This window comes from Oryx dammah, unplaced genomic scaffold (genome assembly GCF_014754425.2).
Source record: "Oryx dammah isolate SB20612 unplaced genomic scaffold, SCBI_Odam_1.1 HiC_scaffold_2, whole genome shotgun sequence".
Classification (NCBI taxonomy): Eukaryota; Metazoa; Chordata; class Mammalia; order Artiodactyla; family Bovidae; genus Oryx; species Oryx dammah.
In genome coordinates, this window is record NW_024070186.1 from 60,690,856 (window position 1) to 60,703,948 (window position 13,093).

The 13,093-nt window shown below is 43.2% G+C and overlaps 1 protein-coding gene across 10 annotated transcripts in view; it reads right to left on the reverse strand.

Annotated features, from left to right (window-relative positions):
- TNIK (TRAF2 and NCK interacting kinase) overlaps positions 1-13,093 on the reverse strand; it is a 400,746-nt gene that overhangs the window by 26,550 nt on the left and 361,103 nt on the right. For all 10 annotated transcript variants that reach the window (XM_040248755.1, XM_040248731.1, XM_040248749.1 and 7 more), the window contains one exon: positions 6,968-7,097. In XM_040248755.1, coding sequence (XP_040104689.1) covers positions 6,968-7,097 — 130 coding nt within the window. The remainder of the gene's footprint in view (positions 1-6,967; positions 7,098-13,093) is intronic.

The window sequence follows — 13,093 nt, forward strand, 5'->3', positions numbered from 1 at the left end:
TGGACTGGGCAAGCTGGGGCTCTTCTGCCCGCACCAGTCAGGCCCTTGAGGAATCTGTGCTCCAAGAAAAGTCTTCCTCAAAGGTCTGGGAATGAGGGAGTGACACTGGGCCACTAAGTTATCAGCTGGGTCAGTCCTCCAGCAAGGGCCCAATCTTCCCCACTAAGACCTGGGAGATCCCCCCCATTTCCGGTTAGGTCCTTGTACCACGCCCCCACTGCCCCCCCCCACCCCCCAGCCTAGCCGTCTCCTCTCTCCCGCTTCCCAGGACAGCTGGGAAAGACTGTGCTGACTCAGCATAAATGCAGTCCTGAAGGGAAGGGTGGCCTGTAGTTTCACCTTTTCAATGTCCTTTAAAGGTACTTTATAATATATATACTATGTTAGTGCCAAAGGGCAAATGCATGATTTATAAATAAACAAATACACTGTATTATGCGGCATTCCCTGGATGTCTTACTGACAGGGCTGCATAACTTAACAGGTTGGAAATCATTGCCCTGGAGGGCAAAGCCTCCTCCCAAAAATTTTAGAAAAGAAACATAGAGTTGCAAGGAAATTCTGCTTCCAGAAAGCCAGGGCCCACACTGTAGTCCTGTCCAGGACTGTACTTTCTAGCTTAACATTTATGTGGCTGGCTCACCGAGGTTTCTTACAGGAGACCTAATGTGAGTAATGATTCCTTTCTTTGACTTTTCTTTTTTTCATTCATTTGACCAACATTTCTGAGTATCCACTTAGTGTGGAGCATTTTTACTGAACATGAAGGACTCGATGAGGAGCATGGCAGGTACCCTCCCTGCCTTGTTTGGGCCTGACATGGGCAAGGGTCTTCTTTCCAGAGCCTGTTCCGGTCTTGCAATTAAAACTCTGCACCTGCTTCTGGCTGAAATGAAAGGAGGCCCTTCTGGGGAAAGACGAAAGACTCCCAAGTTCCTGAATGGGTGCATGTAATTGACATCACCAGGAAGCTTGAGAAATAACTGGAAAGCCTTAGTGTCCTCCGTGTCTCTTGGCACAGTGCTCCTGGCCCATGACTGATCAGGACAGGGACATATTCTGGACTCATTTTGTCACAGTGCTCATCTGAACATCTCATCTGTTAAATGACATTTAAGGGGTTCAGTCCTAATTTACTTTATCATCTCCTATTTTATGTGTCCTGGGCAGCTCCTCCGTCCTGCTAACTTCTGTTGGAATACTGAAAAGCTTTTTACCGTTTTCCCCACAACTTCCGAGTTGCATAAATCATGCACTGTCTCTTTAGAGTTTTGTGGTCTCTCTTGGATCAGCAGCGTTCCGTCTCAAGCCAAAACTCAATGTAGACATACTGGTTATAAAAGAAAGACTGGAAAAGTCTCCAGGGAAATGGTGCAGACACTGAGAAGCCTGAAGGGATTCAGCGGTGACCCCGAGTTTTCCCACTTCTGAGTCATCACCCTTTTGTGCGTTCAACCAGCACCCTCTTAGAATTAAACACCTTCTGTGTGCCATGCATTCTGCTGGGAACATGAAGATAAATGACCAGCAGCTCTGTCCTTTAGGATTTCATTAAAAGAGTCCCAACTAACTCTTCATGAGCTCACTAGTGCCATGGGGTGGGCATTGGAGTGTTCTGAGTACCCGTATATGTCAGGTACTATGCTAAACACTTTAGGTCCGTATCCTTACAGTACCACCAGGAGCTAGCTTCCATTATCACCATTTTACAGATGGAAAAACTTCAGTGTAAAGAATTCAATTAACTTGCCCTGAGTGACATGGGCTGTAAGTAGTGAAATCCAGGTGTTGCGGCAGAGCCTGGGTGCTCTGGCCACTGCTGTCCTGGGTGGCTCTGCTCTTGGCCACAGCTGATCGACTGGACCAGGACAACAAGACTCCCACTGGAATTTCCAGTTAGTCTGAGAGATACCAGTCAGTCTCTATTGGGCAGCTGAACTGGGATGTGGTGAACACCTTGCAATGTTGGTGGTGGTGGTGGAGGCACGGTGGGGAGAGGTCAGAGCACAAGGTTGCAGAAGAGAAAGCTGGTATGTGGAGAGAGAGAACAAGGGAGAAAGTGGAGGGGACAGAGATAAGGATAAAAAGAGCCAGGTGGCAAGAGGGCCGGAGACCAGCCCATGAGAAGCTGCCTGAGCGCCTAATCCCTTTGCAGTTTCTGATTCTAACACTACTGAGGGTCCCAACACACCCTCTGCTTTTGATTCCTTCTAGGCAATACCTCTGAATCTTTATTCCCCAATCTTTGATACCTGCTCAGCCTTTATTTTCCTTTTTAAAATTTATTGTATATATTTGGCTGTGCCTGGTCTTAGTTGCAGCATTCGGGATTTTTCGCTGTGGTGTGCAACTCTTCCTTGGGGCACATGGGATCTAGTTCTCTGACCAGGGATCAAACCTGGACCCCCTGCACTGGGAGTGCAGAGTCTTAGCTACCGGATTCACAGGGAAGTCCCCTGCCTTGTTTACTTAAGCTGTTGTAAGTGGATTCTTTTTTTTTTCTATTACTTATAACCCAAACAGTTTCATGGGTAAGCCAGTATCCTGATTCAGGGCATGAACAGACCCTGGAGAGATACCAGCTGGGTAATGAGGAAGGTGCTGTGGACAGAGGCCCATGGAGAGGCTTCTAGGGGGAAGGGAAGCTGAGCCAGACCCCAGGGGTCTTCGGGGGGAAGAGTGGGCTGTGAATAAGAATAGCTCTTTCATCAGTTGGTCCCCCATGGACAAAGTGGCAGATGATAGATGGTGTGGTGGTGTTCTAGAAAGTAAGTAAAGAAAGGTCCTATGGGGTCGTAGGCGAGGGAAAGGTAGACCTGCGAGGCAGGGGTCTGTGCTGCAAGGGGGATTTGTGTCTCTGATAGGGCCATGGAGCGGGGAGCCAGTGCATTCCTATAGAACCATTTGGTCCACTCCTATGAGAAGGATGAGCTGAGTGATTCTCTTTAAAAAAAAAAAAAATTATTTTTGACCTTGCTGGATCTTCTGTGCTGTGCGGGATTTTTTCTAGTTACGGAGAGTGGGCCTCTCTCTAGCTGAGATATGCAGGCTTCTCATTGCAGTGGCTTCTCTTGCTGCAGAGCATGGGATCTAGGGCATCTGGGCTCAGTAGTTTCAGCTCAAGGGCTCTAGAGCATAGACTCAGTAGTTGTGGCACATGGGCTTAGTTGCCCCATGGCATGTGGGATCCTCCCAGATCAGGGATCGAACCTGTGCCCCCTGCATTGACAGGTGGATTCTTAACCACTAGACCACTAGGGAAGTCTGAGTTGAGTGATTCTCCTTGACGTTCATCTTATGGAACTGAACCATTAACAGTCTCTACTTTCTTATTCTCTTGGTCACACTTTAATTTGTACTTATCTTTTTAATACACACATTTTAAATGTGTTGTTATTTTAAAACAGGTTGTTATTTTAAAAGCCTGTGTTTGGAAAGAGTAGAATTTAGAAACCGAGAGGACGAAACAAATTATAGGGTCCTCAATAGATCAAACTTATATATGACGCTGGTGAACGCAATTTTCAAGGTGACTGGCTGCGGTCGTAATGTTGGAATGCTTTAAATATTACGGAGCCATTTGATTGGTGACTGAGCTCAAAATGTGGCTCCAAATAACCATGTCACGGTATTGACTTTGTCCTAAAGGTTCCAGCAAATCTGAAACCACATTAGAAATTGGAGTCCTTTAATTTGAAGTCAGAGAGTAACTCATTCCAGAACATTTCCCCTTATGTTTTCCCTGGTGACGGGGTCTAGTGAGAGAAGCCCTCTACACTTCCACTGAAATTATCCATTTACCATGCAGGGAGATTTATATGCCAGCGCGACACAATGTCAACTTCAGCAGCCAAGTCCATTTTTCATTCCAGGCTTCCGTGAAAGGGCTCTTTAAAGTCTACTTGAAATATTCGGCAAGGCCATAAAATGAAATTCTAGAAATCTGCTTTGTGAACTAGTCTTCCAGTTATAGCTTTACTGCTCATCATTATTTCAAAGGCCTTAGTCATCCTAAAACTACAGTTCCTTTCTTTCTTACAAAAATGAGATGCCCTTTGCCTTTTTGGAGAGCAAAGCTTGCGGTTAGTGTTTTCTAATCAATCCCGGCTAAGGAAGGGGAATGACAGATGATATATGTTTATGTTTCAGAAAGGAAGAGTGGGAAGTGATAGCAAGTAAAAGGAGAGCCTGATGTTGTGGAGAGAGTGAAATAAAATAGGTAACATTTATTGGATACTTCTAGGCAATTAGCTTGACTTCACATTCCAGGATGTCAGGCTCTAGGTGAGTGATCACACCATCGTGATTATCTTGGTCGTGAAGATCTTTTTTGTACAGTTCTTCTGTGTATTCTTGCCACCTCTTCTTAATATCTTCTGCTTCTGTTAGGTCCATACCATTTCTGTCCTTTATCGAGCCCATCTTTGCATGAAATGTTCCCTTGGTATATCTAATTTTCTTGAAGAGATCTCTAGACTTTCCCATTCTGTTCTTTTCCTCTATTTCTTTGCATTGATTGCTGAGGAAGGCTTTTTTCTCTCTCCTTGCTATTCTTTGCAATTCTACATTCAGATGCTTATATCTTTCCCTTTCTCCTTTGCTTTTTGCTTCTCTTCTTTTCACAGCTATTTGTAAGGCCTCCTCAGACAGCCATTTTGCTTTTTTGCATTTCTTTTCCATGGGGATGAAAGATGATGTTGTGAAAGTGCTGCACTCAATATGCCAGCAAATTTGGAAAACTCAGCAGTGGCCACAGGACTGGAAAAGGTCAGTTTGCATTCTAATCCCAAAGAAAGGCAATGCCAAAGAATGCTCAAACTACCGCACAATTGCACTCATCTCACACACTAGTAAAGTCATGCTCAAAATTCTCCAAGCCAGGCTTCAGCAGTACATGAACCGTGAACTTCCAGATGTTCAAGCTGGTTTTAGAAAAGGCAGAGGAACCAGAGATCCAATTGCCAACATCCACTGGATCATGGAAAAAGCAAGAGAGTTCCAGAAAAACACCTATTTCTGCTTTATTGACTATGCCAAAGCCTTTGACTGTGTGGATCACAATAAACTGTGGAAAATTCTGAAAGAGATGGGAATACCAGACCACCTGACCTGCCTCTTGAGAAACCTATATGCAGGTCAGGAAGCAGCAGTTAGAACTGGACATGGAACAACAGACTGGTACCAAATAGGAAAAGGAGTACATCAAGGCTGTATATTGTCCCCCTGCTTATTTAACTTATATGCAGAATACATCATGAGAAACACTGGGCTGGAAGAAGCACAAGCTGGAATCAAGATTGCCAGGAGAAATAATAACCTCAGATATGCAGATGACACCACCCTTATGGCAGAAAGTGAAGAGGAACTCAAAAGCCTCTTGATGAAAGTGAAAGTGGAGAGTGAAAAAGTTGGCTTAAAGCTCAACATTCAGAAAACGAAGATCATGGCGTCTGGTCCCATCACTTCATGGGAAATAGATGGGGAAACAGTGGAAACAGTGTCAGACTTTATTTTTTTTGGGCTCCAAAATCACTGCAGATGGTGACCGCAGCCATGAAATTAAAAGACGCTTACTCCTTGGAAGGAAAGTTATGACCAACCTAGATAGCATATTGAAAAGCAGAGATATTACTTTGTCCACAAAGGTCCATCTAGTCAAGGCTACAGTTTTTCCTGTGGTCATGTATGGATGTGAGAGTTGGACTGTGAAGAAAGCTGAGCACTGAAGAATTGATGCTTTTGAACTGTGGTGTTGGAGAAGACTCTTGAGAGTCCCTTGGACTGCAAAGAGATCCAATGCAAGGAACCCATTCTAAAGGAGATCAGTCCTGGTGTTTTTGGAAGGAATGATGCTGAAGCTGAAACTCCAATACTTTGGCCACCTCATGCGAAGAGTTGACTCATTGGAAAAGACTCTGATGCTGGGAAGGATTGGGGGCAGGAGGAGAAGGGGACGACAGAGGATGAGATGGCTGCATGGCATCCCTGACTCGATGGACGTGAGTGTGAGTGAACTCCAGGAGCTGGTGATGGACAGGGAGGCCTGGCGTGCTGTGATTCATGGGGTCGCCAACAGTCGCACACGACTGAGCGACTGAACTGAACTGAGGCAATTAGCTCATTGAATCCTCCCAATCATCTTGTGAGTCATTTACTATTATTTATGAAATTTTATAGATGACAAAACGGCTGCAGGGAGAGGTCAAGTAACTTTGCCCAGCGTCATCAGCCACTAATTTCCTTCTAAGAAAAGACCTGCTGGTAAACTCACACAGTGATGATGGAGTGAAAAGATGGATTCTAACATGTCCAGGCCTTTCTGGTCAGCACAGATACAATGGGAAAGCACTGCATGCTGGAGGGGCAGGTGAAAGGAAATGTGTGCCCTCCCCCCTAAAAATGATGTTTCTAGAGTTTAAAAAAACAAAATTACTCAAAATGCTAAGATGCATTTTTTTTAATATACATCTGGTTATTTCTTTGTTCTTTCACCAGGACAGCTTAACAGTCTTTAATGTTCATTTAACTGGATAAGATGATATCACCATTTTTGGAACCAGAGAACATTTTCTACATAAAATGCACAAGGATAAAACCTGGAGTGGGATGAAGGAGGCACAGCAAGGCCACTGATGCTATCTGAATAGACCATTCGTTTCTGTTTTCCTGTGCTAGGAAACATCTGGGTTTCCAGTTTTATATCCTTAGGCTCAAATGCTATATTCCAATTTGCATAGCTTCCACTGAAGAATCTGGACTAATGTGATTAAGTCACACTGCAAAAGCTCGGAAGGATGTGAGAAAGAAGGTGGACAATTAAAATCACCCAACCATTTAGAAATATGGGCCCTTCTCCCTCCCCCACCCTTCATTCCCTAAAATACATGCTGTAAGCATCCTCTGTGAAAGCTCTAATATAAAAACCAATTAAGAAATACACTTCTACACAGTTTTTATACCAACTTACTTCTCTTATCATCAAGGTTCCTTCTCTTGAAATACTGCTGCCAAAAGTATCCGCGTGAGAGGTCTCCAGCCCGTGTGTGCCGACCATTCCCACATTGTACTGCTCAGCGCTCCCGGGGGCTCCTGTGGGTCTGAAACAGTATTCACGACAGTGTATGCTTGAGAGTCTCTTGGACAGCAAGGAGATCAAACCAGTCAGTCTTAAAGGAAATCAACCCTGAATATTCATTGGAAGGACTGATGCTGAAGCTCTGATGTTTTGGCTACCTGATGTGAAGAGCCAACTCATTGGAAAAGACCTTGATGCTGGGAAAGATTGAAGGCAGGAAGAGAAGGGGATGATAGAGGATGAGATGGCTGGGTGGCATCACCGACTCAATGGACATGAGTTTGAGCAAACTCCAGGAGATAGTGAAGGACAGGGAAGGCTGGTGTGCTGCAGTTCCTGGGGTCGCAAAGAGTTGGACATGATTTAGCAACTGGACAAACAAATGCTTAGGGAACATCTGTTTCCTGTCCACGGTGATATATTTTATTGTAGTAAAGTAGATATAACATAAAATTTAAGTGTACAGCTCAGTGGCCTCAAGTACATTCCACTTTAATACTGCAAGGATGCTTGAACTGGGGTCCCACTTCCCCAGTGTCCCTTGTCTTCCTCCTAATAATCCTCCTCTCCGCCTGTTAGCCAGGGTAAGCAACCGAGCCCTGCAAGATCTCCGAGTCCTCCCTACTCCTCTCTGACCAGCAGACGCCCTAAATTTTGTACATGCTGTCTCCTCTGCCTGGAAAGCTCTCTTCTATTCCGCTTGGCTGGTTCCCTATTATCCATTTGATTTCGTCTTAACCAATATTTTTCCAGAGAAGACGTCTCTCACCAGCCATCCACATCTTATCCCACCAGCTCCTCTTCTTGCTCTGCACCCTTTTTCTTTAATAGTCCTCATCATGATTTGCAATTCTAGATCTTTCTGACTCTTCTAATTTTCATCTTTTTTCTCATTAGAAAAGATGCTTGTGAGGGTAGAATTCTTGACTTTTTGCTCATCCCTAAATACCCAGTATCCAGCACAGAACTTGGCACAGAATAAGAGTATAAAAATAATCATTTGATAAGTAGGATTTACACTATTTTATAGAGAATAAATATCTATGAGGAACATTCTGGTGTACCACGCATCCATTAACGAAGCTGTTGAACTCAAGAGCATCCAGTACTTTAAAAAATCTCTGTAATCACCTCACACTATGGTATATTTATTTCAGTTTGTTTATTGCTCTTCTATTTAAGATACAGTGGAAGAAGGAAATCGGATCTTGACATACACTCTGAGAGCAGACACTGATGTTTGCTGTGGCCCCTGGCACAGACCAAAGCACTGTGGGAAACCGAGGACCAGACAGGTGATGTGGGCACTTGCAGGACTTCAGTTCTCAAGGCTGGACCTATTGTTATCCTACTGTGCGGCTAACTCTCTTTTATCCTGAGGCTGAATTTTGAATTAAATACATCTAGGTACGGGTTAGAATTAATGTGTTTGGGAAGAAATTTCAAAGAAGTATTTTTAATATTTCACTCCCAGGAAGGAGCTATTAACAGTGTTACAGAGAGACGGAAGAAGAAATTGGTGTAATGAATTCCTGGTGTCTTGCTAGATTGGTATATCAGAATAATTCTCATAACTATGATTTCTTTACTCATTTATTTGAAAATCTGTTTTATCTTGTATTTTATTTTTTCTTAGCAGCTTTAAATTCTTTTTTGGGATAAGATGATGTAAGACAAGTAAGTCAGTATATTAAGCATTTATCAAGAGCCAAAGCTTCCTAGGAAGGGAGGCACTTTCCTTTGTCACTCAGGCATTTTTTGCCACTGTCAGAGGCTAGACTGGCCTGGTGGCCACCACCAGGTTGACACCATACAATCAAGTTCTCTATCACCATTAGAGAGTCCCACCTGAGTTCAAATATTAAGGATATTTTGCCTCCACTTATTTTCTTTATTCTGATAATGTTCTGATTCTGAAAAGTGAAAGTGAACTCGCTCAGTTGTGTCTGACTCTTTGCGACCCCATGGACTGTAGCCCACCAGGCTCCTCCATCCATGGGATCTTCCAGGCAAGAATACTAGAGTGGGCTGCCATTTCCTTCTCCAGGAGGTCTTCCCAACCCAGGGACTGAACCCCGGTCTCCCGCATCATAGGCAGACGCTTTATCGTCTGAGCCACTAGGGAAGTCCAAACAGAAATATCTCAATATGGATGAATATTCATGAAAAAAGTATTTCCTAGGGCTCTTTCCAGTAAGACAATTCCTTACTTAATTTTTTTACATATCTCAGTTAAACTCTTTCCCAATTTCTGCATTTTCATCATAATTTTAGTAAAATTGCCGTTACTGGTTCTAACTCTTTTCTGTGCAGATGTTACAGCAAAGATATGATACATCAGTCAGCTTCTTTGTATAATCTTTCCAAAGCTTCTGTGGTCACTACTTCTACCAGGTCCAATTTTTCCTGGAACAATTTAAAGATGAAAATTTTATTAAGATTTATCTGTCAATTTTCCATCAATAGCAAATTTTCCAGTGTAGAGTGTTAACCACTGTCCGTTTTACATTTCATGGAATATTTTTCTGTGACTATTTCTTTCTGGGTCAATTTTATGAGCCAGAACTGCTTCATTTAATGATAAATTTTAATGTTGATCAGTTTGGGCTGTTTTGAATTTTATTCTACATTAGTTCTACTAGTAATATTCCTTAGACTGACTAAAGGATGCCTATATTTCTTCCTTAGTCAGTCTTCTAAAATGGTGATCAGTTCCTCTTAGAACGGTTGTTCTACTGTGCAGGATTTGTCTGCTGTGTTGTGAATCTTCTGAATATATCTGCTCATTCAGTGTGTCTTGTATTAATGGTCCACACCATTAATTTTTCTGTTAACATGTAGTCTGATATAAGATCATGGCTTTTGATGATGAAAGTTCACATAAATTTCTGTGTGTTCCAAAGCACTTCTCTCTACATTTTTTTTTAAAAGGCAAAGTGCAGCCTGTAGTTCATGTTTCAGGAACTGGAAAACATTTTTAAATCATAGAAGACTTCCTGCTGTGTCTGTCACTGTTGGTCACTTCCTTCTGTCCTTCTTACCCCGACCCCTGGCTGTCCTTTAAATTCTGTCCCTGTATGTTTCCATTATGGCTCCGAGCTCCCAGCTCTGCCCTTAGAAATTCATGCATTCATTTAATTATTAAAAGTTTGTTATGTGATATATGTTGTACCAGACACTAGAAAAAAAAAACCTAAAAAATGAGACACAACCCTAAACTTCCATAAGATTATAATCAAATGGAGGTTGGGCAAAAAACAAAAAACTTAGTTCAGAAATGCAGTATTTCTAACTCAGTGAGAAGGGTAAATAGAAGAGCAGAGGACCAATGTTAACTGGAAGCTACTCCTATCCTCCTTGTGTTTTCACTATCCCTTCCTCTGTACTGGCTCTTTCTTCCAACCAGTAAACCTGATAAGGTCTCTCCTCTGTCCCATTTCATTAAAATATCTCCCTTGAGCCTAATTCTGTATTTCCCACCCACACATACATTTCTCTTTTCTGAAAGTTCTCCTTACAGAGTTCTCCAATTCATCCCTCATCACACTCTGGTTGACTTCTCACGTGGCTTCCTCGTCTGTTGCTGTTCAGTAACTCAGTCATGTCTGACTCTTAGCGACCCCATGGACTGCAGCACACCAGGCCTCCCTGTCCCTCACCATCTCCCAGGGCTTGCTCAGACTCAAGTCCACTGAGTTGGCAATGCCATCCAACATCTCATCCTCTTGGCAATGCCATCCAACATCTCATCCTCTGTCGTTCCCTTCTCCTCCTGCCCCTCAATCTTTCCCAACATCAGGGACTTTTCCAATGAGTTGGCTTTTTTTACATCAGGTGGCAAAGTATTGGAGCTTCAGCTTTAGTACCTTCCTATACGTAACATCAAGAACCTAAAGGAAACTCTTCAAGTCACTTCTAAACTCTCAATGTCAGTGATTCCTCTTGGACACTGCGTTTGGTCCCTTGCCTGTGTCTGATAATCACTCAGCCCCATTCTCCTCTGGGTTTTGAGACAACTTTCCCTGGGTTTTTCTTTTACCTGTATGTTCGCTTCATAAGTTCCTCTTAAGATGCTACTGATCCTCAGTACTCTGCTTCACTCCATATAAACTGCTACAATGTTAATGATAAGAAAATGGAAAACTGTGTGGGAGAGGGGTGGGAGGGTAGAGGAATAACATGGACATCTACTATTTTCTTAATTTTTCTATAAATCAAAAATTGTTCTAAAATACTTTATTAATAATAAAATAATTTTAAAAAGCAATAGTTTAAAAACACCGAGGCTCAAACAACTATAACAGCTTACAGTTAAAAAAAGATCCTCTGTTCTAACAAGTATTTTTCTGATATAGAGTCTGGGTAGAAACAAGCAGTTGTCTGAATTTCTACAAAGACTGTAAAAAACAAAACACATCAACTAATTAGAAGGAAAACTATAGAAAATTTACTGTAATTAGGCCACATGTCTAGAACGATAATTCCTCTAATTGGATTTGTCAAAGTGTTCCTGCAGGTATTGATTTAATTCAATTTCAATATACATTAATTGAACACCTGCTACATGAAAGGCACTCAGTTTGGCACTGGGGAGTGGATATAAAAGCTGAAGAAGACACAAGCCTGAAACTAAAGAAATTAGCATCTGGAAGAGCATAAAACCATGATGCAAATATTCCAAAGCAAGGCAGGATGTGAGAATGTGGGACATAGGGAGAGGTCATTCCAAGAAGAGACACAACACTGGGGAAGTACAAGGCATTTGGAAACAAGGAGGTCAGTTTGGCCGCAGCATATGCTGTGTCATGGCCTCAGGAGTGGAAAGAACTCTTTGTTGTAAGGCGTTAGGCAGACAGCACAACCACAGCCACGCTTCTACAACAGTCCAGAGCCGCAGCATTGGACAGGAAGGCAGAGAGGATGGCAGGCGGGGTGGGTGCGGGGCACAACAATAGAGGGTGGTGAATGGGGCCAGATCCATGGCTTTCTAGTGAGGATGGGGAAGAGGCGACATGAGACACGTGGCTTTCCTTGTCCAGACTGCATTTTATGAGACTGTACGAAACTCAAGGGCTATGACAGAAATAGATGGTCCTAATGATGAAGACTGCACTCCATAGGGACATCTAAAGCACGAAATGGTACCTAAGTGAAAGTGAAAATCGCTCAGTCGTGTCCGACTCTTTGTTGACCCCATGGATTATACAGTTCATGGAATTCTCCAGGCCAGAATACTGGAGTGGGTAGCATTTTCCTTCTTCAGGGGATCTTCCCAACCCAGGGATAGAACCCAGGTTTCCCGCATTGCAGGTGGATTCTCTACCAGCTGAGCCACAAGGGAAGCCCACAAGGGAAGATGCTGATATAAACGGCTGTCTCTTTGGCTTGCTTGGGCTGATGCCAATCAGCTAACATGGCTATCATTCCTTCCTTCCTAGTTTATAATGCTTTTATTATTTTCCTGATTATAAAAATAGTGAATGCTCACCATAAAACTGGCTTCCCTGGTGGCTCAGTGGTAAAGAATCTGCCTGCCAATGAAGGAGACTCGGGTTTATCCCTGGATCGGGAAGATCTCCAGGAGAAGGAAATGGCAACCTACTCCAGCATTCTTGCCTGGGAAATCCCATAGACAGAGGAGCCTGGTGGGCTACATTCCATGGGGTTGCAAACGAGTTGGACATGACTAAGTGACTAAACAGCAACAACAACATCATAAAATCAGGCATATATATAAGAATCCCTTACAGTAGTATAATCCAGTGTGTGTGTGCATGCTAAGTTGTCACATCCAACTCTTTTGTGATCCCCATGGACTGTAGCCTACCAGGTTCCTCTGTCCACAGGGTTATTGTGGCAAGAATACTGGAGTAGGTTGCCTTGCCCTCCTCCAGGGGATCTTCTTGACCCAGGGATCAAACCCATGTCTCTTATGTCTCTTGCATTGGCAGGCAGGTTCTTCACCACTAGTACCACCTGGGAAGCCCAGCTTAGTCTGGAGGTAACCACTATTACAAT